At 48.4% G+C, this 27,540-nt stretch overlaps 1 protein-coding gene across 3 annotated transcripts in view; it reads left to right on the top strand.

Annotated features, from left to right (window-relative positions):
• The window catches only part of ANKRD60 (ankyrin repeat domain 60), a 46,227-nt gene extending 19,395 nt beyond the window's left edge, over positions 1 to 26,832 (top strand). Inside the window, exons 4-7 of one of the 3 annotated variants that reach the window (XM_073793133.1) lie at positions 2,781 to 2,876; positions 20,234 to 20,379; positions 21,782 to 22,093; positions 24,272 to 26,832. In XM_073793133.1, coding sequence (XP_073649234.1) covers positions 2,781 to 2,876; positions 20,234 to 20,379; positions 21,782 to 22,093; positions 24,272 to 24,444 — 727 coding nt within the window. In that variant the 3' untranslated portion in view covers positions 24,445 to 26,832. Of the gene's footprint in view, positions 1 to 2,780; positions 2,877 to 20,233; positions 20,385 to 21,781; positions 22,094 to 24,271 lie in introns of all 3 variants that reach the window. The other 2 variants (XM_073793134.1, XM_073793135.1) reach the window with 2 other exon arrangements.
• Positions 26,833 to 27,540: the final 708 nt, after the last annotated feature.

Genomic DNA, 27,540 nt, shown 5'->3' with positions numbered 1-27,540 from the left:
GCCTGTGCTCTGCAACGGGAGAGGCCACAACAGTGAGGGGCCCGGGTACCGCAAAAAAAAAAAAAAGAAAAAAACAAACGTGGGGAGACCAAAAGCACCTTCCCTCTTCTCCAAAGACAACCTGGTTCTTTGGGGGGATTAACCGTCTAAATGCTCTATTTCACTGCTAAACCGACGCCTATATCTTTCAGTAGCAAGGGGAGGTGAATTCACGCAACTCCTAGAATGTAAAGTTGACAGTGACCTTTGAGATTGTGCGTTACCTCCAGCCCGTCCCGTGGGCCTCCTTTAACCCATGCTTGCTCAGGAGTGATGCTGGATGCCGTTTCTTGGAGGGGAGATTTTTTTTTTTTCCCCCCCCGGTACGCGGGCCTCTCACTGTTGTGGCCTCTCCCGTTGCGGAGCACAGGCTCCGGACGCGCAGGCTCAGCGGCCATGGCTCACGGGCCCAGCTGCTCCGCGGCATGTGGGATCTTCCCAGACCGGGGCACGAACCTGTGTCCCCTACGTCCGCAGGCGGACTCTCAACCACTGCGCCACCAGGGAAGCCCTTGGAGGGGCGATTTTGAGAAGACAAGTAGCTCACTACTGTTTCTCCTCTAGTCTGGAACCAGCCCCCGTGAGGCTGGGACTCCGTGTTTGGGGCGAAAAGGAAGCCTGGCACTTATTTCTCACCTTGAGTTTCTCTAGCTTTCCAGCTCGCTCGTGGTAGGAGGCTCTGATGCCTTCTTAATTCCTACTAAACTCGCACATGGACCCCTTTGAGTTGGGGTCCTTCACAGGTAGTGGTGAGACTAGCAAATTAAAATTAGCAAGGGGTCTGTGATCATAAAGTCATGATGTGTGGGCACCCTCTCATTTTCATGTGCCACGATGGAGAATCTCTTTAAACTTGTGGTCTCCAGGGTCAGAATACCAGTTGTTTCTCCATTCACACGGTTTATATTTTGACGTCCGTGATTAAACGAACTTATCACCTCCTTTTACCCCCTTGGTCTACTCCAGTGAAGCTAAACAAACGACGAATTAAAAAAGCCTGAATATAAAATGTTCAAGGGTTATTAAGGTTGCCTTTGATTAGTAGGGAATGAGATGATATCCTGTTTTGCTGATTTGCTTCAAAAAATAGGCAAGAAAGCTCACGTTGTTACCTTTGTTACCTGGAGTATAAAAACCACCTGTGTTGAGTGGAAAGGCGTGGTCACGTTTACCTTGGTGGGAGATGTGATGGGATTCGGGCTTCTTTGTCATATGCAGAAGTGAAAAAGGAAAAGAGAGAACAGATTCCTCCAGGTTGGCTGTCTTGAGCGAAGGATCTTAAAGGGGCCTGTATAATTGGGCTTTTGGTTTATGGCTATGGATGTCAGGGCTCTTGAATTTGACTCTTAGGTTCCTAAGGGATCGGGCAGGATGCCTCTAGTTGCAAAAGAAGGAAAAAGAACAAAAAAACTCAGAGCTTAAGCCATGAGGACAGAAGAGGAGGTGAGGCTGGGAGGCTGCTCGCCCTTGGCCCTTGCGTTGACCTTGGTCCAGCTCCCACTCCGCCATCTTCACGCACCAGCTTGGTCCCGAGATGCCCAGGGGAAGGAGGGGCCTGTTTCTTCCCACTTGTCTCTTTTGACTGCCAGGTAGTTTTCTGGGGAAATGACCTCCCAATTCCCTCTGGGGTTGCCTTGACTTGGGTGGTTTACTTAAACCTTAAGTAAACCTTGGCTCCTGGAATAAGTGCTGTATGTAACTACGGCACTGAAGACTTTGGAATAAAGTTAATTCCTAGAAGGAGAATAACGCTGTATTATTTATTAATCTATATGAATTTATTAACTTGGAAAAACTGGGGTCCTAGGTTATCATACCAAAATATTTCTGTTTTATCATGTCCTCTGTTAAAATAAGCAGTACATTTCAGTGCAAACCTTGGGAATTGAAGGTTCTGGTAGCGTGCCTCAGAGCAAGCGAAGCATCTATCGGTGTATTAATCGACTTCCTGGATCATATATCGAGCTGATTTGTCAGAATCCATTAAGCTGGTAGACAGTATGACATTTCAAGTGCAAGTAGGAAAATCCGTGTTATGGTTGAAGGAGAAGGTCAGGTCCATCTCAGTTAATGTTAATCAATGACCAGAGACCAATATGTCACCGCTGGATGGTCCAGCTCATTTTAATTGTTAACCTAATGTAAAGGTTCATCAGCAAACATTAGAGGTATTTGTACATGTGAAAATTGAGAACAGTTTTCTAAATACCCTTTCATCAGCCACATCTTTTCACTCAGATTAAATGGGTCCCCCCAGCCCCCCGCCTCTCCATCCTCTGTCTGGAGTCCAGAGCACTGTACTGTCTCATCCCTGAGAAATGCTGGAGGTGCTCTTCACCATTTCTTGCAGACCTCGCCCTGCCTTCCGGAGTGGCCTCTGCTTTAAACATGCGACCGTTACCTAAGGGCATCAGCTAACCACACTGGGGACCCTGGGACCTAAAGAAGGGTAAATACAGACTCGAGTTGTTGGTACTCACCAACAAGAGCCTGTCTTTTGTAAGGGCCTCCAGCAGTCTTGAAATTAAAATGCACTTGAAATGACTGACCTATATGGTATCATATACAACTGTGCAAATGTATTTTTTCACATCTGGAGGGACACCAGTGTCTTCAGGGGAGCTCTGGTCTTGGTCTGCAGAAGTCACTTTTGGCCTTGAAAGAGGATTCTTTGAAGGGGGAGTGGTAGGACAGCTTCCTCCTTTGGACCACGTTGATAATGTGCCCGATCAACTCTGCAGGGTCCGGGTGAACCTGGCAGTGGAACCAGTGGCCATTTGGAGACTGACCAGAGGAATGGCTGCAGCCCACTTGAAGAGGATAAATCTAAATCGCAGGTTCGTTCCTTGAAAAGAAAAGCAACTCAGAACTGCATTTTCTGGAAGTTAAGTTTAAGAACGGCTGTTGGAACCAAACGTTTTTCTTGCATCAGGATTAATGACATATCTTAGTTCATAATCTGTGTTGCTGATATTTCCTCTCTAACTGAAAAAAAGTAAATTCTCAAGTGTTGTTTAAAGTCTTCTGAACAGTCTCGAAGGTATTTTAATAAAGCAGATCAAAGGTGAGAAGAGAATTTGGCATGTGTACGTTAATATGTAGTGTCTGTTTACACAAGCCATTTAGCTCCTTTCTTTGTCTGAAAAGTTTTCGACAGCTTCCTTTGTTGAACTGTGTTTGGTTTTGTTCTGTCTTGTGGATTAGCTTCTAGTGCTGTGGCAGTTCTCTTAAGGGTTTTTAATTATTGTACCCCCTCGTCCTTGCAGAGAAAAAGGTAAGTGGGTGATGTCTTATGAAGGCAGTATCCCATCAGTTGGAAAAAGGTAGTAGTGAGCAGAGTGCAGTGGCTCTGGCCATAGGTGCTGGGGGCAGTTAATAAGAAAAGAGGAGCTAGTTTGCATTCTCCAGAGCTGCGTGTACCAGACCAGCCAAACGTTGATATTCTAGACTGTGCTCTGTGATATCCAGTGTTGGACCAATTTAGAAAAGATGAGCGTGGCCACTGCTTTAACTTAAGACCAAGCTGACTCCCTACATGCTGAGCAAGAAGCTCGTGCAATCCAGAGCCCCGAGCTTTGGGAAGGCCTCTTGTTCCTCTTATACCCCCGCTTTGCTGTTTTCACCTCCAGGTTCCAATGTCCTCGTCTTTCATGAGTGTTCTCCTTCTCTACTGCAAGCACGATGGTTCCCTTCCTCTCCTGTTTCTCAGGATATAATACCTCAGCCCCTGCTAGATCAGTACGTGTCCATGATTGACCCAGCTCGAACCCAGACCGTCGATACCGACATCGCCAAACACCGTGCCTGCAGCCTCCTGGGGGTGGCGCTGGCACTGGGCAGGCAGAATTGACACTGCCTGAGAGATACGTACGAGACGCTGGCTTCCGACGCGCAGGTGAAAGGGGCCTTTTCAGGGGCAGGCACAGAATAGGGTGGGTCATCTAATTAGGGAGAGCGGGAAGCTGCGGCAGGGCTGCTCGCTGACCTGTATTTTATGTGGCCGCCATTGGCTTGTTTACTGGTCTCTGATCAAATGAAGCTTTAAGTGGCCAACCCCTGGCAGTATCAGTTTGGCCCCACAAATGCCACTTATGCTCTGGATGACACTGAATCATGCTTGCTTTTGTGGTCCGTATGTCTCTGCGCACCCCCAGTGGAAGGTCCGTCAGACCTTAGCCTTCTCCATCCACGAGCTGGCTGTGATCCTTGGGGATCAGTGCACGGCTGCCTACCCGCTGCCCATCTTCAGTGGATTTTTAAAGGACCTGGATGAAGTACGCATAGGAGTTCTGAAACACCTGTATGACTTTCTAAAGGTAGGAAGAAGGATTAAAACAACAAATCTCCCCTCTTCAATACAATTTTTATATATTTATTTGGCTGTGTCGGGTCATAGTTGCAGCACACGGGATCTTTCTTTGCGGCGTGTGGGCTCTTTGTTGCAGTGCCCGGCTTCTCTAGTTGTGGCACGTGGGCTCCAGAGTGCGCGGGCTCAGTAGTTGCGGGTGAGGGCTTAGTTGCCCTGCGCGTGTGGGATCTTAGTTCCCCGACCAGGGATCGAATCCGCATCCCCTGCGCCTGAAGGTGGACTCTTAACCACTGGACCACCAGGGAAGTCCCAATACAATTTTTTAAAACCCTGGATATGTAAAGTATCAGTGGAATAAAAACCAGAGACAGCTGTCTGGGTCTCTTCAGTTGAAGCATGGCATCCAAAATCTTAAAGTGGGCATTCTTTCGGTGACGGGTAAATATTTTTATCTTTCCTCCTAATCTTCCCGTCCCTTAGAGTTCTAATTGTATGGAGGATGGTAGACAGATGGCCCAGCACACTCTTGAGAAAGAAGGAACCGGGCTCCCGGGTGGCGTGTGACTTGCCCGGGGTCACCTAAGGGAAGAGCCAGCTGAAATCCAATCTCAATTCTGCACGAAGGGCTCTTTCTTGCAAGATGTTGCTGCTTCCCTTCTTGCCTTCCCCCCGCCCGCCCCCGCCCCAGAGGAACGATGAGCGTAAAACTAAGAGTTTAAAAATGACCTAGAGAAACTAATTACTCGCGTCCACATGACCAGGAGCTGCCCTTGACGGAGTCTGGCGCGTGCCGCATCGCCGGAGATTTTCCTGTCTGGTGCAGGAGCACACGAGCAGTGCCACCTCCCTGGGAAGCAGCGGGGCATTATCTTCCAAGCACACACATGCTTGGTTTTTTTTCAGGCAGGAAATTGTGAAAGAAGGATGAGTAGGGGGCGTGTAGAAACACACAAGCACATACACGAACCAGGGGAGAAAGATTGGAAGCAGTCAGGGATGCGTTGGACGTCTGTTAACAGCAAAGCTAATTCACAGCCACACTGGGTAATGGAGTACAAGGCATCAGGGAAATGCACGGTTCTGGCCGGTGACAAATGTATAATCTGAAGTATAATAAAACAGTCTATTTGGGGACATTTTGAAGGATTATATATTTTTATTTATATATACATTCTTAAAAAATAGTTGCTTCATGAAGACAAGAGGAGAGAATATCTTTATCAGCTTCAAGAATTTGTAGTGACCGATAACAGCAGGAATTGGAGGTTTCGATATGGACTGACAGAGTAAGTAAAGCCTGTTTGGGGTTATGAGAAGGCAAGCTAGATGGAATAATTCTTAATTTCCCTACCTTATAATTGATTTCTAAAGTAGCAGTAGGAGTGTTCTTTTGGATAAAGAGATTATGTTTTTATTAAGGGATAAAATGAATTCCAAAGCTCTAAGTTACAAATACCACAGTCTCTGGGGAGACATTCATTTTCAGAGGCAGGCAGGGCGAGAGTCACTTTGGAATTAGAGTGTTGTGCTGTTCTGTAAGCCAATTTATTTGAACCAAATGAAAGATGAATCACCCGCTCTTCAATATTTTCCTATTTATCGGAGCAGTTTTTGCCAAAGCTTTCTTGAACATTCTGAGTGTAGCCCTCTGTGTAAGGGCACAGCGCAGTTTATACACTTCAGCCACTAAGGAAAATTATGTTACAGTGAGAGATATGAAAAGGTCTAACCCAGATGAAGCGATTATTTAATAAAAACGTCCCCCAAGGTGGCTCAGATCTGTACATCATTTTGTGTGTGAAGGAGTTATTTAATTCCCCATTTTGTGCCAGCAGGAGGAATGTTCAAGGTTTTAGTGATTCTAAAAGAGTGAAAGTGTCACTTTAAATAATTCTCCGTCCCGAGGTGTATAATGTGCTTTCCGCAGTATTGAGTGGATTTGTTTGTGGTGTTGTTGTTTGGGTTTTAGTTTTCACCTTGTCGAGATTTATTTCAGTATCTCTAGTTTTCATTTTTCTTGCCCTCAACTGGAAATCTCTCAAATAATTGTCTTCCTGTAGAAATCCATCAGGCTTTTGCGGCTCTTCAGGATATGATTTGGCCTATGCCAGGGGCAAACTGAAAGATTTTCTCTTTGCTGTGATCCTTAATCATTATGCTTAATTTGAGAGATTGAGGTTTCAGTCATTATGCCATGTTCCCGGCGTGTGTTCTCAGAGAACCGAGGAAAAACAGGCCCACGTTTTTTTCCATGAAGGCATCGCGCCCTCTAGCGGCTGAGTGCAGGAACTCGGCGAGGTCCGTCTCGGGCCGGGCGGATCTGCTTCCCGGGAATGGGGATGGGGATGGGGATGGAGATGGGGTCGGGGCCGGGGATGGGAATGGAACCGGGCACTGGGGACCCCGGGACGGGGTTGGGGCCGGAGGCCGGTGATGGATTCGGGCCTGGGGACCGGCTGACCAGCTTCCCGGGACCCGGGACCAGCGACGGGGACGGTGTGGAGCCGGAGCCGGTGCCGGCTGCGATGACCTGCTTGCCGGGGCCGGGCCGGGCCGGGCCGGGCCGGGCCGGCTTGGCTCGGCTCGGCTCGCTTCGCCCGACGGCGTTGTCTCCGAGCGCGGGCTATCTAACTAACATCTCTGCCATGGTTATTGAAGCCAAAGCCACTGATACGAATTCTGTGCTTCCATGCCCACGATATTGGTATCACTTTTCTGAAAACAGTGCTTTTTGATATGAACGTATTCACCGGCACCCCTGGCTTTTGGTTCTAGCTTCCTTCCAATCTCTTTTTCATTTCCTTTCTTTTGCCACTGTGGAAATAATGCCATTTATTTTCATACCCTTCTCCCCTTCGCCCTTTAGAAAACAGTGAAAGCTTTGGTAGTAGGTTTTTCCCACCAGCCATCTTATGAATTTTTCCCTGGGAGTAAAGAGCTCGTGCTCCCGTTCTCTCCTGGTGGAACTTGTTGGATTGAACAAGGCTCGTGAACAGTGCGTGAGCCGGCCAGCAAAAGCAGAAAATTTAATTTGCAGCGTCAGGAGCACAGTGGAGACAGTGAAATCTCATGTGTTTTCCCTTGATCTGGCGATCTTTGGGAACTTCGGCGTCCTGGCTATTTTTATGTTATCTGATTTTTAAAGTTTTATGTGCTTTCGAACTGATAACCTAAAGTTGAAATATTGAATCCCTATTCATAAATTTCTCAGCCTGTGTTTTACAAAGTTTAATTTATTTCCTTTCTGTTTGATTTGTGTGTGAGAGAGAGATGAAGAGTTAAGATTTTTTCCCCCAATTTTCTTTGCGTGGCCATTTTCACTCAGCTTTCTGCTTCCGTTGATCTCCCAGCCTGGCTATTTTTATCTATAAAATGAAACGAGAATAAAGAGAGGTTGATAATGTGTTTTTCACCCCCCAAACAATTTCTTTCTTTCTTTTTTTTTTTAAATTTCAGACAGCTGATAGTGATTTTGGAACTCTATAATCCCAACGCTGTTTATGATTATTTCGTGCATATTGCCTTAAAGTTGTGTGCAGATAAAGTTTCTGAAGTTCGGTGGATCTCCTTCAAGCTAGTAAGGAATCATGACCTTTTCTGTTTATGATTTTTAGAAAAAGGAATATTTATGTTTCTTCCATTTTAACTTTTTTATTTTTTCTGGGCTTAATTTGTCCATTTACCCATGAAAGCAGCTTTTAAGTTTTGAAGTTAGGAACTGTATTATAGTTTTATCAGTATGTAAGATAGCTCTTTTGTTAAGCAGTATACTTGAGTGATGAAAATTGTGGATAAATCGCCTTATGTATGAAACTCTTTAAACAGTGGCTGAGTGTTTCTTTTCAACACAGATTGGGTTGACTCTCCAGCACGGTTTTGTAGAAAAGTAGTTAGTGAGCAAAAACTCCAGCAAAGAAAAGCCGCACCTGTTTTATGTGGGCTTGTACCAGCTGAATACTGAGGAAAAAAATTCTCATTTGAAAATATTTACTAAGGTACTCCGATGGTGCTAAAATTTTATAAAAATGACATGTTCTGAAAGGTAATGATTTAGTTGTTATGCAAGGGGACATTTTCTAAACTTTGGAATCTTAAGAATAATGTATTTTTCTAATGCCAGTCCCTTTTTACATTTCATTTTATGAAGGGTTTTATGGGTGTGAGTGTGTGTGTATCACCATATATTTAAACATCTTTTTTCCTCTGTATTCTAATGATCACTGTGACAAAAATGACTTTCTCGCGTGCTTATAAATTCGTCTTAAAGGTGGAAGGGTGCATCAAAATGTCTAGTTTCCGTGTAGAGTCGTAGTCATAATCCAAGTAGATGGCAGCATTCTAAATTCGCTCTTCTAATATTTTTCACAGGTTGTAGCAATTTTGCAGAAGTTCTATTCCAACAGTGAAAGTGCGTTGGGGTTAAATTTCATCAATGAACTCATCCTAAGGTTCCGGCACTGTTCTAAGTGGGTCAGAAGGCAAGCGTTTGCTTTCATTTGTCAGGTTAGCAGGGCCTGGGGGGAGCATCTACCCTGACATATGTTTGCCGTGTGATATCAACACACAGCACCAGGCAAAGAATCTCAGCCCCGGAGGACTAGCCAGGAACCTGGGGAGCAGCGGACCGAACCCCCTTATCTCACAGGAGATTGTGACAAGCCAGTTTGGAAAAGGGACTTGCCCAGGGTTACCCAGCCCTTCTGTGCAGTCATCCTATGCATAGTGACTGAGCACCTACTGTGTGCCAGGCCTGCTCTAGATGCTGGGGACGGAAGAGGAACAACCCCCTGCTCGCCGGCACTTTCCATCCAGGGAGGTGGGGGCCAGGCCCAGACCGTGCTCCCGTCATGTCCAGCGCAGGGCTGCTCCTCACTGCGCCCGCCGCAGTAGGGAGGGAGGAAGGTGGGGTGAGGGGCACAGCAGTGGGGCAGCTCGGGGACCTTTCGTCTCTTTCAGGTGAAGGTCAACCCCTCAGATCGCCCTCTCTACTTAGCATCTTGGAAGTGAGGGCATGATTTATGTCTGGCTGGGGAGGACGGCTGTCATTTTGGATCGCCTCCGTGTGCCGGGCATCTCGTCCTACACCTGCTCCTAACAGTAAGGTCTGCCAGGTGTTGAGCTCAGTGCACCCATGTACTTTTAGACCAGTTGTTCTAGCTGAAGGAGTTGGAGCCCAGAGAGGTTAGGTAACTTGCTCAGGGTCACCCATGAAGTGTAAAGCCATGATTTTCTTTCTGCTGAACTGTTATTTTAACAGTTTTAACTTCTCCTCATGCACACGGTCTATCATATACAAAGGTAGAGGGAACAGTAGAATGAACCTGCACGTACTTGTCACCCGGCTTTGTCAGTAATACAGTAAATCTGTGATGGGGCTCTACCTGAGCCCTGGCCCCGCAGCAGCCCCCTTTCCCTCCCCCGGAACCACCGGGCCTCCCTACTGAGGAACTCACCAGGGCCCCCTGTAGGCCCGCAGGGGTATCACAGGGGTACTTTGGCCATCTACTTGCAGAAGGGCAGTAGGGGGCAGGGTCAGTGCCAAAGTCACAAAGCGCAGGCCTGATACCACAGACTTTCATGAAGAAGTCAGTGCTGCCCACTATTTTGTAGAGAAAGGGTAAATGAGATATTTTTGCTTTTATTTTTAAATTCTTTTTCTGAGATTTAGACGATCCGCGATGAAACAGAAGGAAAAGGCACCAACTAATTTTGTTCGAGAAAAATCAGTTTTTTGGTGTGCCTTCATTAAAGCTTTAGAAAACCTACAATACCACAAACAAAAGGAGAGTGTCCTCAGCCAGGAGAACCTCCCGGTGGGCACATGGATCCCTGTTCAAATGCAGGGAGGCGTCGCAACCTGGAGATTGGGGGGCCGACTTTGTTACTTTGAAGCCTGGGTCTACTGCTTCCCTGCTGGGTGGCCTTGGGCGAAGCACCCTCTCTGCACGGCCTTTCCGTGTTCTGTAAGATGGAGTTCCCGGGGTACGGGCCTGCCTCCTGGTGTGGCCCTGAGGCTTCAGTGAGCTGACGCATCCGAGTAGCCAAGCACGGTGCCGGGAACCCGGAGAGCACTTACTACGTATCAGCTGCTGTTGTTACCCGGTAGCGGGAAGAGCTGCAGGATTTAGAATCCACATTCCTTCCTTGGAATCTCCACCTGCTGCTGCCTGTGGGTCTTGAGCCTTTGGGTGTCACCACAACATTGGACTCACCTGTAAAACTAGGCTCAGTCTGATTTCCATGGCCGGCTATGAGAATGAAATGGGAGAATCCACGTACGACTCTTTGTAAGTACAGCAGCAGTAAATGCTAGCTGTTCACAGAGGGCCGGGCACTGAATTGGGGTCTGGGATTTGGCTGTCATGTGATAGGCGTGGTCCCTGTCCTCAAAGCCTGAGCTCTGGTGAGTAACAGGCGTCAAGGTTCCCAACCCTTGTTGGCGGGCGCTACGCTAGCCTTTGCAAAAATGGTTTGCCATCCCCATTGCTACTCCATGGTACAGGTGAGGAAACCGAGGCCCGGAAAGGTGAAGCCAGTTACTCATGGCCACGAAGCTAGAAGTGACCAGGTTAGGTTTTGAACCTGGACCTGTCTGACTCCAAAGCCTTTGACTTCCCCACCAAATATTACACCACTTGTACCCCAGTGCTTGGTAATGAATTATAAAAGTGTTAACTGTGTTTCTAACCAAATTCGGTGGTTGAGATTTTAAAATTCAGACACACACACACACACACACACACACACTCCTCAGACCAAAAGATCCTGAAATTACTTCTTTGGAATTACAGAAGTGGATGTTTCTAGAAAAACCGTGCTCATCACTATTGAAAAAGGTCTGTTTTCCGGCTCTGGCTTTCTCTTCATCACAGGCAGTGGTGAGCGAGGAGTGTATCCCTGTGGACCAGTTTGTTGAACACTTACTCCCCAGCCTTGTAAGCCTTGCATCAGATCCTGTGCCAAACGTAAGGGTTTTGCTAGCCAAAGCTCTAAAACAGACACTGTTGGGAAAGGGTACGCGGACCATTTTTCTGAGCTTACAGATTTTAAACTTCATCAGGCAGCAGCCAAATCTCCTCTTTAGGGAGTTGTGGCAAATTGTGTGGTAGCGTACTTCAGATCTACTATATAAATTTATAAGTTAATTTTTTTGCATACGTTATGTTATTTATAAAATGACTAAGAATTAAGATAGCTCAGTTTTCTATTTAATAAACATACTGAAATGCAAAATATTACATAGTCTTCTAGAAATGAGGGAAACTTTTATAAACTTTAAGTTATGACAGAGACAGATTATGAAAGGTAGTCAATTTAAGCATTATCTATGGTCAGTTTTTAATCGTATTAATTTTGTGGTCAGTCAGAAAAAGTTTATACCCCAACCTAGTCAGTTATTTTAAACCTGAACAGGACTTAATATAAGACTGTGTCCCTTGTATAGTTCACGTCTACACCACATATTCGGGAGAACGTCTCATCTCCTGCCCTGCGTAGCCCTTTGTTGCCACTTCCCTCCCATCCTCCACCCCATCTGTCCAGCAACCTGCTCCCCACTGCCTGTGTTCTGTGTTGCTAATTCTTTTGTACTGGAGGGAGGAAAAGATAATATTAAAAGATTTTTAGTTATAGCTGAGAAAATATGCATGCCTATTCTTAGAAGTTTGTCTTTAAAATTTAGGAAATACTCTTTGATTCAAGCAATTTTATCATTTTAAAGGACTTACTCTATGAAAAATGGTTTATTGTCCTGAGATGTGGTTTAAAAAAAAAAGCCAAACCAGAGTATGTTTTTGAACACAGTTCACGGCACATGTGATTCAATTTCATGTCTTTTTCTCTTTAGTGTATTTTAGAAATGCCGGTAACCCTCATCTTGAAGTCGTTGAAGAGACTGTCTTAGCTTTGCAGTCCGACCGGAACCAAGATGTTTCCTTTTCTGCCACCCTAGAACCAAAGCGGCGGAATAGAATAGACACTACCATGCTAGAAAACCAGAATTAACCAGTCTGTGGTCACTCACAATCTGGTCATTTCATGTGTGGCATGTGCTGCTCACCATACCTTGAAGGGGAACTGATTGTATCATACCTGCCCAGGGAGGACAGATTTCTGAAACTCTGATGTTGTTGTGTTCAAATGACCCCTTTCCCATCTGCACTCACGGGAACTACTGCTGGGATGGGCAGGAGTCCCAGGTGGCCCGGCCTGTGCTGCGCTCCTGTGCCCCTGCCTGCCTGATCAGGAAATCTGTTAAAAGGCTGCAGAACCAGGTGGCTCACTGAGGGTGGCGGCGGGGGGACCTCCATGGCATCAGACTGCCTGGGAGCGGTTTGTTTTCTCTATTACAGACGATATTATTTAACCCCCAGCCAACCCCTCCCCCCCAAAATAAAGTACGTTATCAGAAGCTTTTAAGTCTTTGATAGACTTGTATATTTGGCTTCCCTCATGCTTTCCTATAAAATATAGTTTATGGTATTATTTTTAACTGAAATACTGTACATATGTAAATAACTCTTGACAGGAAGAAAATATATTAATGTAAGATTAGCTTCCTATCAGTGAACAGAACAAATACATCATTTAAATTTATGCTCCACTTTGAGCTTTGCACTTTGGGCTGCAAATATAGCCCAATTTGTTTACTTTTGAAAAATGTGATAGTTAAAGAAATCTACTAAAGACTGATTTATGGCAGTCTTTCTAATATTGTACTTTTGTTGTAAACTGTACTCGGAACTTTTCCTCAAGCACTCACTCCCTCCTCTTCTTGCAGGAACTGTTTCCGTAAAGATAGGTACTGGCCTTTGATGGAGGCGTAAAGCAGAAAGACTTTCATTCTTACATGGCTATATTATCATTTGTTTAAGAACTTGGGGGTGGGGGGAATTGATCACTGAGGTGCATGGATATTGGCTTTATATCTGATGCTTTAGAATCTTAACAAAAAATAGGAAATCATAGTTCTGATCACTCTATATAGTTGGCCACAAATACCAGTGATTTGGGAGGTTAAATTATGATACTCTTCAAATCTAGGTACACAGGACTTAGATTTCGTGCTTTTAAAATTTAGACTAAGGGAAAGATACTCTAGAATTTAAACAGGTTTTGCATTAGTTAATAACTCAAGGCTCTATAAACAGTTGATTAAATTCTGCATACATGTATGCTGAAGTTATTTTTCTTGTTTCTATTTGTATCTTCTCAAAGGCAAGCATAAGGGAAGGAAAGAGCAGCCCCTTTGGGGTCCCAGAGCTATAGCTGCAAAGGGCGCGCCAGCTGTCTCCATTCTTCCCTTGGATCTTTTTCTTATCTTCCTTTTCTTTTTTTTAAAAGATAACATTTCTGGAGCTATATATTGAATTTCCTGGTATACAGGATGTTTTCCCCTCCCCCCAATTCCTCTGGGCTGACTCTTTAAAAAGAAAGGAAGGAATCTATACCGTGCCAAAGAAAATAAGGCACATGTATGAGAATTTCACATTGCAACCCAGGATAGCATTTTGACAACTTCAGCAAAGAGTGACGTTAATACATTGGAGACTACATAATGAGAAAAAAAAAAATCAATCTATCTTGTATTTAGTACTTGTCTAAAGTAAATAGACGGAGGTATTGTTTTGCTTCAGTAGCAAGCAATTTTTAATTTATTTTTATTGCCTAGAAATTGAGCTTATCATGTTAAAATCTGTTGATCTAGCAGCAAGTAGAATTACCCAACTGGAATCTTGTATTCTGTGCAGAGCTTCACTTTCCATTAAGGAAAAGACAAATCAGTTGGTGTTGTGATGTGTAGGATTTGCCTCCTGAATCAGATGTGCTGGTAGAGATTTGTTGAGACTCTTTGGTAAATAATCTAACCTTTAAATTTTCAGTTTATGTGTTAAAATTCCTCTATAATCTAATATGAACGGCTTTCCAGTGGAAAGCTATTTTTATGACTAACTTCTCTGCAGAAAGTATGTTGAAAGCTTGCATTTTATTCTTCGTTGGTAACAACTGAGATTTTCCCAAGCTTGTTCTGGTTGCCCTTGCTGTTCTCTCCTGTAGCTTCTCCACCAGTTTAGGTCTTCGCGTATTAACTGTTCTTAGGTGCAGTGTTGAGTGTCTGTGATTTGACCACTGAAGGTAAGCTTCCTGTTTTCTTGAGCACTCGGCCTCCTCCGGTGAATTAATGGAAAAGCACGAGATAGTTTCTCACAGGTACAGCTGCCTTGAAAGGCATCTCAACAATAGAACCATCTCAGCTTTTCCCCAAGTGGACATTTCCTCCTTGCTAAGTGTTTTCATTAGCGCCTTTCTCACTTCAAGAATTCGAGAACGTTTTCAACATGGACGGATTTTGATGTAGCTTTGCAAATTTTCAGGAAGGTCTGTCTCCCACTTCCGGAGTGGCCAAGTATCAGGTTTTTTCACTGTCAAGTTGGGCCCAGATCGGCTTGAAAGGGGTCATATTTCTGCAATGTTGGTTTTTTCCTTCATGCTAAGAAATAACGATTTTTAAGCATGGCTAAAGTCTGCACTTTACCACCCTCTGTAGACGACGCATGCAAAGATGATTTAGAGCATTATTCACGCATAATTCCTACAGGTAGTTGGCCCCGAATTGTGCAATGATTGTATTTTAAACAGACATGGAGAGGAGGTCACAGTTGCCTAACAACGGCCACGAGCCGCCTCGTCTTCCGAGTTCAAGGAACTGACGGTGAGAGCAGTTCGGAAGCGGCGAGGAGGAGTCGGGGATGCGGCCGTGCTGGGTCTGCGGGGCGCGCGGCCTCCGCGAGGCCTCTGGTTGGGTCTCGATGCATCCTCCCAGTGTTCTGGAAGCGCCCGGGCCCTTTTCCCCTTATCGCAGACACGTCACCCGCGTCCACGTGGAGCCCCGCCTTGGTTAACGGCGGGCCCGTCGGCCCACTGGGGGCGCTGGTGGTTCGGCCGTCCCGGAGGGGCCGCCGCGGCGGGGGTGGCGATGACGCGCGGCGGGCCGGGCGGCCGGCACCCGGCGGCGGAGGCGGCCAGGCCGTCGAGGGGGCGCCCTTCGCCCAGACCCCGATGCGGGCGGGCCGGACGGGCGGGGGGCGGGCTCTGCCGTTCCGCGGCCCCTCCCCGCGCAGCCCCGCGCCCGAGGCCGGAGCCGCGTCGGGGACCCGCAGGCTGTGAGCCTGGCGCTCGACTTGGCCTCAGACGTCTTCGTCATGCAGGTGCTGCTGGAGGATTCCGGGGAGGTGTTCCGAGTGACAGGCTGCCGCAGCGACATGACGGTGCGGGAGCTCAAGGAGGAGCTGGACCTAATAGCCGGCATCCCCTTCAGCCTCCAGCGGCTCCAGTATCTGGACCAAGGCAGCCCCTGCCCGACCCCTTTCCCGGCCCCACGTACTCCCTCGACCCGGGGCGCCCAGTCCCCTCTGAACCCGCAGTGGGGGAAGGGAAGCCCGCCCAGAGGAGGACCCCCAGATGTCAAAACAAACCCCACCCCCGTGAAACCCCGGGTGGAAAAGCTAACCCTGGACACATAGGGATTTCCCAGCTCCAGAAAAGCCGAGCTTCACGTTAGACCTCAAATCTCCAGGCAGACCCTGTCCATAGCAAGACCCTAATCCGCAAGCAGACCCTGCCTGCGCTGGGACTCCAGGCCCAAAGCCCGCCGTCTAGTGTGGCCTGCCAACCTGAGCCCAGCCCTGTGCACGTCAGGACCCCAAGTCCCGAAACAGACGCTGCCGCCGCAGGGCCCTCCAACACCAGAACCTCAGATTCCCACGTCTTCATCAGGGACCCAAGTCTCAAAGCCAGCAGTGCCACACGAGACCTCCAGTCTGAAACGCCTGTCCTCAGCGGGACCTCACAACCTCGGGCAAGGCTGCTCATGTCAGGACCCAGATGGAATTAAACGTCAAGTCCCTGTGCTGGGCTGTGGGACATCAGAACCCCCAGCCCTCCAGCCAGCCACGTCTGTGCAAGGACCCCAAGTCCAGAACAAACCTGCCCAAGACTGAACCCCCAATCCCCAGGCTAACCATGTGACCATCCGAACCCCAAGTCCTCCCAGCAACCGTGTAGACTCAAGGACACTAAAGCCTTAAGCAAACTCTGCCCTCCTCAGGACCCCATGTCTCTCCACGAACCATATGCACGTTTGAACCTCAGATACAATCCTCAGGTGACCCCGGCTCACGACAGAAACCTAAGTCCCAGAGCGTGAAGCCTACTACCCAGATCATGACCCTAGACCCCAGAGCAGGTACATCCAATTCTGAGCCCCACTCTCTGCTTAACCAGTTGTGCACCTGAACCCCAATCCATCAGCCATCTCTGTCTACGTAAGGATGCCGGGGCTCAAAGTGAACTCCTCCCACATCTGGACCCCCAAATTCAAAGTTAACTCTGCCCACACCTGAAAGCTAGTTCCCAAGCTCACAATGACGACAGAAGAACCCGAAGCCAGGTGTCATCAGAAGGGCTCCAAGACATGAGATAAACTGCCCACACTAGGACCCCAAACTCAAGTCCAGTCTACCCATATCTGAACCTCCAACCTCCACAGAAACCACGTCCACACCGGCACTCCAAGGTTTAAGCCAGCCGTGTCTGTGTAAGGAAGCCAAAGTTCCAAACGAGCCTGGCCTACACGAGGGCCCCCAAACTCAAAGCAAACTCTGCTTGTAGTTGAAAACCCAAATCCCTTATCAACCTGATCCACACCAGAACCCCCAGCGCTAGACCAAACCCACCTATATCAGGACTCCAGATCTCGGAGCCGAACCTGTCACTGTCAAGACCCCCGAATCCTGGGGCAGACCTGTCTGCTTCCTCACCCCCGGTTGCCACACTACCCAGGCCTACATCAGACCCCCAAATCCCCAAACAATTCCTGCCCACAGAAGGACTCTGCATCCCAGAACAGAACCTTCCCATACCAGGACTCCCAGACAGAAAGCAAACCTTACCTTCATCAGAACCCCAATCCAGAGCAAACTCTGCCCTCATTGGGACCCCAAATCTCAAAACAAACCCTGTCCACGTTTGAACCCCGAATACTGGCGCTGACCCAGTCCGTATCAGAACCTCGAATCTCAAGCTGCGCCCTTGTGACGTCAGGAGCTCAAAGCTCGTCCAATCGGAATCGAAACCCAGCGCCCAAAGCTCACCGTGACTGAATCAGGACCCCAAGGCCCCCTGTCCAGACAGATCCCATGGGGGAGGCACCCCGTGGCGGGCAAGGGCCCTAGAGCCCCATCTCTCCCTCCATCGGTCTCCTTCCCTCGGCCTGAGGACCTGGCTGTCCCGATCCGATCCCTACAGTATTTAGCATATGAGAACAGGATCAAAGTCCCCAGGCTCCAACATCTCCCCACCCAGTTGAAATCAATGCAAAAACACTTCAAGAAAAATGAAGATATAAAAAACTCTCTGGTCTGCTGCACAGAGAAAGTGAACGGCCAATATTGCAGAGAGATTGCAGTTATACTGCAGGGACCGGGAAGCCATGGAGACAGAGGTCTGAAAGCAGCTGGTCTCCATGAGAATCGTGTTCCCAGGCCCTGCGCTTCCGGGGCTCAGTTTCCTAATCTGTAAAGCAGAGCCCCGTGAGCTCTAGGATTCTCAGTGCCGTGTCCCCCTTTAGGCAGAAGTGACTCGGGAGACTCAGAAGGTATATTGAAGGCCCAAATCCTTTCCTTTGCCCTCTTGGAAATCGGTTAAGCATTTTTCATGATATGTTTGCTTTGCTACAGGGGTATTTGGAAGAGCTTTGGAGCATTTTTGAGGCTTTATCTGGAAAGAGATGTACCTGTGCTTAATGTGTTAAAAGTGAAGTGAGCTGTGGAAGAACTTAGTAAGAGTTCCAAAACAAGTAATTCGAAAATTACGTGTCCTGAACTACCGGTGTCCGGCACCCCTAATTTATTTTTGCCGATGAGCTATGCTGAGCAATAAATTCAAGAAAGCTAAGAGGGAATGAAAGGGATGGAGTGGCTTAACACTGATGTCACAATCCTATCACTCAGCAAGCACTTAGCAACTGTGAGAAGCCTGACCTCTCTCAAGCTTGGTTGCCGTCCTTCCTGTTGACGGCAAACGAGAAGGAGAGAAGGTACAGCACGTCAGTAGAAGAAATTTGGGCTTCTGCTGATGCATAACCAGCCTGATGCCTCTTTACCCACCTCAGAGGTTGCCAGGGAGGATCAAATGAGATAATGAGTGTGGAAACCCTGAGAGACACAAGTCTAAAGGGGGTGAACATCTTCCTGGAGGCGGGTCACCTTTCCACATCTGTTGTCAACTCTAATAATTTATTTAGCCGGTGGTAATGAGTATTTGTCTAAGGTGAAGGCGGTTGCTGCCTGCCTGTAAAAGGAGAATGTGCTCTGATTTCTCTAAGAGCTGTTTAGCATGTGTGCACCGTGCTCTTGTGTTTCTCAGGGAAACACAGCCTTGCTCCATTTTTTTCAAAGTTGTTAGGAAGTCTTCGAGTTGTCTTACTTAGGCAAATGACTGATTATTCTCTGTGTCAGAACCACAAATAAGACCCTAATTAACAGATTTGCTAATCACTATTCCGCGTTTACATCCACCATCTGGAGTTGCTGGGGACTAAAAGGTACCAGCAAAATCTAGAGTGAGCATCACATGGCGGCCGAGGAAAGGCAGGTCTGGAGTCCCAGCGTTGCCGTTCGCTGGCCGTGCGAGCCTCCGTCCACTCCTGCAGCACATGGAGAGGACGAACTTGGCTCGTTGTGAGGTTTAGAGCATGTGGGTGCTGGGTAATGGCACTTAGAAATCACTCAATCATGAAACCAAAAAACTCATGAATTCTACTCGGAATAAATGATAATCCAACCTGGGCAGAGTTGAGAGGTTCCATTCTTGGCACTGCTTATTGGAGATAACAAATGACTCTGTTATCCTTCATCTAGGTTACAGGTGGCCATGAAGGAAGAAGTGTGTGTCTTTTAAAAAGTAAACTAAAAACAACTGCATTTTTCTTAAAATTTTCCACAATCCTCTTCTACTAATTCTGACGGTCTGCCCCAAAGGGTCTGAATTTAGGAAGTGTGAGTGGATCCACCCCCCGACCCCCATTCTTTCATATGAGGAAGGGGCTGTTTGGGGAGAACCTCCCCAACAGAGAAAGGATCTCTTCCATCCCACGTCACTGCGACGCTTATGTTACCATAGGGTCTCCACTGGGGCAATTTTGTCCCCCAGGGGCCATTAGGCAGCATCTAGAGACATTTCGGTGGTCACAATTAGGTGAGTGGGCTACTGCCGTCTTGTGGGTAGAAGCCTGGGATGCTGCTAGACGCCCTGCAATGCCCAGGACAGACCCCACAGCAGAGGGGCATCTGGCCCCAAATGTCAGGAGTGCCAAGGTTGAGAAACGCTGCCACAGACTACAATTTGAAAGATCCGACAAATTTTTGTCATTATTACCTCTTTAAGCAAACTGATGATAACATTAACCAGAATTAGTTAGTATCTTAGTTTAACATCTATAACTTATATAACCGCATTGCACCACATCTGTAATACACAGTTACTTCAAGTTCAAGTAGCTCTATTTAGGGTTTGCCTCCTGAAATGACTTTTATTCACTCATGTATTTTTTTTGCCATAGGTCAAGTTACAATTACAGAATCTTATAAATCGTTGCCTTTTTTTTTTCGTTGCCTTTTTTTTTTCTTTTGGTTTGGCTTCTCTTTGAGCTAAGCCAAATTAATTTTCTAAAAAGCATCACTAACCACAAACAGACGGATGTGGGGTCATCAAATGAGAGTAGCGCTCGAGGCTCTCAAATTATCCTTGTGATACCCAAGGTCAGGTAATCTCTTAACTAAACCAATGTAACAGTTTATCTTTAATGCCCGATTTTTCTTTTTAAAGAAAAAAATCATTCCCTGGAGGAATTTTGATGGATGACGCTACGCTGAGGTGCCACGATGTTGTTCCTGGTGGGATTATTTCATTACGTATCTGGCATTATGATGGATGGACGGAACTGGTTTTGGCGGCTGTGGAAGGGGATTCCAGTAAGGTGTTTTCATGCTTCTTTAAACGGATATTATACTTCATGAACCAGCTGTAAATTGTGTGTGTGTGGGGGGGGGGGGATTCACTTAGTCTTTAATATGAATATTTGGGTAAAAGTTTCAGAGTAGAGGGAAAAGATAACAAGGACTCATGTCATCATGATCAAGTCGAGTGTTGCCATTTGCCGTTTGGCTTTTGCGATTTCACTGCGTCCACGTAGCTGTGACTTGTAACCCGCTCACCGTGCCCCAAAAGGAGCCAGGGCAGCACGTTTTCTATTCACGTGTCTACTCTGTAAAGTTGAAAACCTAAGTTAACAGTGGAGAATGCCAGATCACTTGGAAACGTGTGGCCCAGAGTGTTCAATGCTGCAAAAACTCCTCTGGGGGGGTCTGCTCTCACCCAAGGGGGAGAGACTTGGAAACACAGTGGGTGCCGTTAACTCTTGGCCAGGCCTTGAGCTGGGTGCTCAGCTGGGCTCTGGGGTGGGAGTTGGGAGGCAAGAGGAGGAAATCAGGGTGTCTACCCAGCAGTGAAGATGAATCATTCAGACTCAAGGGGACAAGTGCGCGTTCTTTCTGGAAAATAAATTCGGATGAGAAGCTATGAGCTTGTGGAGGAGAGAGAGTTTACTTCTGGCTGGGATGGGGGTCAGGGAAGGCTGGGTGCGGGAGGGGCACTGGGATTAGGTCTGGGAAGGGGGAGTGGGCTCGGGGGAGGGGGGGCCAGGACCTGCTGCCCTGGAGCCTGAGCCTTAGAAGGAAGGGCGGGGCCCTTCCTTGCATAATCCTCTGGTTCCTTCCTGCTTTCCTCCTCTTCCCCTGCCTTCCCTTGCTTCCCCCTCTGGCTCTGTGTCCGTGCCTAGACTTTCTGGCTCTTGCTCTGGACATGGGTGATGGGTGAGTCCCTCCTCTCTTGAGCCAGAATTGCTGTCACCCCGCTGGGGGCCCCTCACATCCCGCTTCGCCCCACACCGGATGCTGCACATCTGCGACCGGGTTCCTATCTGTCAGAGGCCGTCTGTAGTCCGTAGTCGTCCTCCTGTGCTCAGAGCCTTAATTCTCCACGTGATGATTATATCCCGGGGCTGTTATTCACCTGGGAGCAGAGTTCAGAGTGTCCCAAAAGTTAATGGAGACAATGGGCCCAAAAATAGACCGGAAGGCCAGGATCCATCACATCTCCAGAGACGCCTGTGCCCCTCTGGGGAGGCCGTGCTGTGTCGGCTGGGGTCTTCCTTCAGAGCCGTAACCCCCTTCCTCTGGACACCCAGAAAAGCTATTTTCTCTCTTCAAAACATGGACAGGAAGAATTTCCTGCCTCCCGAGCCTGGCTGATGGTAAATTCGTATTTCCTGGACGTGTAGAGAGAGTTACATGTCTTCCCCTGGCTCGTTTCCAGCTCCTCCGCTCTCTGATCCCATCACCAGCCCGCGTGTGGCATCCAAGCAAACTTCTCCTCCAGTGTCCCATCACCCACCAGCCAGGGGTATCTGCACTTCTGAACTCACCCAGACGCACGTGCGTGACTCTGTTTACCTCGCCCGGCTGTCTTGCCTCGGTGTTGCCGAAGATGCTTTCCACCGAACAACAAATTCGCAGCATTTTGATGACAAGCAGTGGAAGAAGTGGATTTCTCAGAGAGCGTTCATGGCGCTGTATGTTGCCTCACACAGGGGTCGCTCGGAGGCTGTTCAGTACCTTCTAGAACATGGTAATTCTGATAGCAGCCGAGGACATTCAAGAGTGGGGTTCTTTTGAGGGCAAGGGGGACACAGCGGCTTGCCTCCTGGTCCCTTCAGTGATGGTTTCCTGGACCCAAGTTTGTCAGCCACCAATGGAGGTCCCCATCGGGCCACTCAGTCCCTGTCTGAGGGGGTCTTTGGACGTGCTTATCGGAGGCTGTGTCCTCTCTCTTGCCAGGGGCTCAGGAAGACGGACCTTTCAGGACACCAAGCCACGGGGCTTCCTGGTTTATTGCGTCCGACCAGACACTCCGCTGGGGATATTCCCATCCTGTTTGTTATTTCTTCCCACCCGAAGTCCCGTTTCTGCAGTGGTCCGAGGGGTCTAGCCCCAAACCAGCATCCCTGCCTTGGTGGTTGGCAGGCTAGCCAGTCTCCTTTCTCCAAGCTCTTTGAATTTGCCCCAAACCCTCTTTTCATCTCTCCTCCACCGAAGGGCAATTACTCTCACTCTCTCTCTGTCCATAGACATAGAAGCCTTAGCCTGCCTTGTCTCTGAGCTAAAGGGCTTTGCGTGAGGTTCTGTGGGAGTACATTTTATCTTCCCTGGATATAGGGTATTTTTGGGAAAGGAGGCCCACGGATTGAGGTGTAGGCCATTCACCAACAGTAGATGGTTGCAGACATCCCAGGCCACTGGCTTCCTCGGGAAAAAGGAAGAATGTGGTATTTGGTCAATGGTTTGGGGCTCAGGAGGGGGCCTCATCTGAGGGTTTCCCATATCAACTAGCCTCCAAGTTAGACCTCCTTCCCAGCCTTCGGCCTTGAGCCCAGGCTCTCTGTGTTGTTTCCCCCACTTCCACCAACCAAGCTGGGAAAGCATCTCAGATGCTCAGACAGGATGCTGGGGCCCCACGTCTGTGATGGGTAGAGGTTTTTCTGACTCTTCTCCTCTCCTTCCTCCACTGTTTTCTGCACTTCTCCTGTTGTAAGATGAAATATGGGCTTTTCACAACCCAGCAGTCCGTTAAGCTCATAAAAAGTCATTTTCCCTCTGATGGAACTGTGATGTATTTGAAAGCACCAGTTAAAAAATTACAGCCAGCTTTGCAAAGTTTTCTGTCCTTTGCAGACAGTGGCTCTGAAGAGGCGCCAGGGCTGAGGCTAAGTGTTGTGAAAACCTATTTAAAACTACCTCACTGACCAGCCATAGCTCATAAACACTGGCTCCCGAAATGTCAACTGCATGTAATTGAATTGCCTTGTTTTCTGTGTCATGATATCTGTTACCCACTATTTGATTCAATTCAACAAGTCCGTATGGGACACCTGTCATTAGCCCATCCATCTGCAGGAGGCAGTGAGGAATTCAGCTGAAGTGAAGTCTGTCCATGAGTCAGGCTGCCCATCATCTGTCATTTCCCAGGCACCTGTCTTCTCCAGGCATCGTGCTACGTGCCGGGGATGAAAACAGCCGTGATCAAAACAAGTGTGTTTTCTGCCCTTGTGGAGTTTATGAAGGGAAGTCAGCAAATTATTACAAATAATTAATTCCATGGTCAGTCGTGCGTGGTGTGTTCTGGAGATGCAGAATGTCTGCTGAACAAATGCAGGGGGTTTTGTGGGGAGGAGGGCTTAGGAAGGTTTTCCCGAGGAAGTGAATGAAACCTCAAGAAACATAGAGTTAGCCCAGGAGAAAAAAAAAAAAGGATGAGAGTGTTGTTAGCAAAGGGAATGGCATATGCAAAGATCCTGGGGCAGGATAAGGGAGCAGGTATACTGACGGGATAAAGCCAGAAGGCTGGTGTAAGCGGAGCATGGGCGGGCGAGGAAGATCACGGAGGCGAGTAATGCTGGAGTGATAAGGGGGGTGGGTGGGTGAGACAGAGCAGTAAAGACCTAGAACATCGCCCCAAGGGTGGTAGATGCCAACAATGGGATTTGAGCGGGAGAGTGGTACAGGCATTGCAGGAAGGTCATTGGCTGCTGTAAGAGAAGCATGGGGTGGGGGGGGAAGGCAGTGCTGGATGCTGGGTGGGAGGGGGGAGATGCAGCAGTGCCCCCCTCCGTGCACTCGGTTATTCGTTCTTCCAAGCATTCCTCTCCCAGCCTCGGCCCTTCCCATGCTTCTCTTCTTGAATGGGTTTCCAGAGGGTTGGCTCCTGCCGGCAGGGGGCCCTCCCTCAGCCAACTTTCTTATTTCCCAGGTGCCAACTGTCAGGGCAGATCCCCCGTGGGCAGGACGCCCCTGCACGTGGCTGCAGCCATGAGTCGGCTGGACTGTATCAGCCTCCAGCTCAACTATGAGGCCTCCATCAACGACAGAGATACCAAGGGGGAGACGCCCATGTCCCTCGCCTGCCGCCTGAACCGCAGCTAGAGCAGGTGGTGGATGTTCCTCTTCTACTGGATGGTGAAGCTGGGGACAAAGGACCCGATGGACCCTGTTGTGAACAAGGCTTTTCAGAGAGTCAAGGCCGGGTTTGGATCCAAGAAGGAGAACAAAACGTAGCTCCACCTGGGAATGTTTGCATGTCAGCTCTGACTTGGGGTAACGTTCCTGAGTTTAGATCCACGGTGGCCAGTGGCTCTGGGTTAGCAGGAAGGCCGGGAAACGTGGCAGTTCCTCTGAATCAGATACGAAACCATCTGTCCTCTTTGCAAATGACTTGAGGAGGGTATTGATGGAAGTGGGTGAGTTTGTGTTCATTTCCTAAATCCATCACAGACCTAATGGGCTCCCATGCCAGCCTTTAATTTTGAGCTATTTGTTCATTGTATCCAGTAACGCTGCTTGGGGTGATGGGAACCAATTACCTTCTCTCCGGTCTGGACACCATCTAACACATTGGCATAATAGGGGTAATAGCCGTGATGAGAGTAGCTCTGTTGTTACAGTACAAAACCAGCGCAGGCAAACGTCACCAGGTCGTGGGCAGTGTGACCTGTGAATTTCAGTTTGTAAAATTCATGGCACTAGATGCTCCCTAAGCCAGCAATGTTCCGGAAGTTTTCCTGAACCTTCCTGGAGGGGTCTGCTGCCTGAGTCTGAGGTGGGGCTGGGGGGAGAAGCCAGGCTGACCTGGGGGGCATCTAAGAGCTTGGTTCTCCACAGGGGCGCCTGGTTACTCTTGGTGAAAGGTGACAAGCTGGCACTGGATTTGGAGGAGACGGTGTGAAAGGTGATGAGCTCGTAAGGGAGAGGATTCAACCTGGGAGCTTCTTTTTTCCTTTTGTCCCATCCCCAGAGGTCCAAGCACCCCCCTCCCGCTAGCTTTCTCCTTTCCTGCTAGAACTGGGGTAGCTCCAGCGTCCCTACTGTGGGGCAGTGTCTATGCTGAACTCTGGGCTCGACACCCACAAAAGCTGCCCTGTGGGTGTGGGAGCCGAGAGGGAGGGCTGAAGGCTGGGGCGGACTGACACGCACACCCTTGTCTGAGGGGGGCACCGTGACTCAGCTGCGGCAGAAAGGCGAGCCAAAGGCAGCTAGATCTTTGCAGAGCTTCCCAGAGCTGGAAACCTGGCTTGTAGATCTAAGCCCTGATTTTTTTTTTTTTCGGTATGCGGGCCTCTCACTGCTGTGGCCTCCAGACAGGCTCCGGACGTGCAGGCTCAGCGGCCATGGCTCACGCGCCCAGCTGCTCCGCGGCATGTGGGATCTTCCCGGACCGGGGCACGAACTCGTGTCCCCTGCATCGGCAGGCGGACTCTCAACCACTGTGCCACCACGGAAGCCCTAAGTCCTGATTTTTAAGAGTTGGCTTGAATTATGTTAAGGTCGGCGTACGGAACAAAAGAAGTAGGAGATTTGAGGCACATGGCTGGGACTGCCGACCATCGTCAAACTAACTCATTTCACTGGGGAAACGGGTAGAAGCAACCTAAGACTCACTGGAACTTTCCCCGGCTCTGAAGCCACAGGGCGGGAATGGCCATGAGTGTTGCCGGGTGGGAAGTGTTGTCCACCCTTCCACCCGTGGCCACACATGTTTCTCTGAAGCCCTATATCCTGACACAGCTTCCGGAGTCAGTCTGTGTGGCAACAGTCTCTCGACTGTTGAAGTTCTGTTTTTTAAGGTGCTGGAAAATGGCCCTGTATCCCAGCCGCCCTTCTTTCTGACTTACATCCCAAGAACTGGATTCCACTTTTACATTAATTGGCCGCATTTCCCACTGTCGTGGCAAGTAAGAGCCATGCTGGTGACGTGGCTTTACACTCAGTGGACGTGGCTGGACCCAGCTCAGCGATCTGTTTGACAAATAATAATCAGGAAAAAAACATACAGCTCAACATCAACAATATCAAAACTGAGATCTTGTTTGTGGCAGACGTTCTCCAAAGTCAATAGGCAGATATTAAATAACCTTATCCAGCAGGGTCAGTTCATTTAGCTAATGAGGTGTGTTGGCAGGGGGACCTGGGCACCCTTTTAACTTAACAAGTGGTGTGACTCAGAGTCATGTGTTTTCCAGGAGCTTTGCTCTGCTGTCTTTATTGTTAGCAGAGCCAGCTGCCTGACATTTGTCCCCCAAACTCTGGAGGGAAGCCCTCTGTCTTTGTCACCCCTAATTCAGCTAAACACTTGGCCGGCAATTGGGTGAGTTCCAAACTCTCCGTGGTGACATTTTGCTCGGTCTGTGGCAGGGTCATTGAAACAGTCCTGTAGGTCCTGGGGGCTCTTCCTTTTAGACGATCTTAACATTCTAGCTGTTATATTCAAACAAGCCTGTATCACCTATTCAATAAAATATGTCCATAGCCTCAGAAGAGTTGATTTGCAATTGGTTGCCATCATCTTACACTTTGCAGAAAATTTCATTCAACATTTGAAGTTTTTTGGGGTCATGCTTTGGAGCCAACAGACATGTTTTTTTTTTTTAATGGGGGTAGAGTTGTTTTACAATGTTGTTTTAGTTTCTGCTGTACAGCGAAGTGGAGTTCCCTGTGCTATACAACAGGTTCTCATGAATTGTCTATTTTATACATATTAGTGTCCATTTTTTTTAAAGGGGTTGATCTCAAACGGTTTTGTAGGACCCTGAAATCCTTTTAGGCCCGAGGTATTGGGGATGGTCTTTTGTGGTGAAGCAGCGGTGGTCTGCCATCACCCAGGTGGGCCTCACCTCTGTGTGGAGAGGAACAGGCTTCCTCTCGGAAAGGAGCTACTGTCAGTTGTCTGAGTATAATATCCATCGCCCTCCTCCTTATTGTGTATCTCCCATGAAGCTGGACTCCAGTTGCCAGAGTGGAATTGCTACTGGGGTAGTGTGGACACACAGGGCTTGGACCCCAGATTGCATCTTGGTGGCTCTGCCCTGTGGCCTTGGGCACGTTCCTTACTGCTCTGAGGTACAGGAGGTTGGAGGGTGGTCGTGGGGCCTGGTCCCTAAGGTTGTTGGGAGGGCCTGGGAGGTAGGAGGTACTCAGTACATGCTAGCTCTTCTCGTCTGAGAGCTGGACTGAAGACTCCTTCTG

Source organism: Tursiops truncatus, chromosome 15 (genome assembly GCF_011762595.2).
Source record: "Tursiops truncatus isolate mTurTru1 chromosome 15, mTurTru1.mat.Y, whole genome shotgun sequence".
NCBI classification, from domain to species: Eukaryota; Metazoa; Chordata; class Mammalia; order Artiodactyla; family Delphinidae; genus Tursiops; species Tursiops truncatus.
The sequence above is the reverse complement of the archived record's forward strand: the minus strand, read 5'-3'. Positions and strand labels throughout refer to the sequence as shown.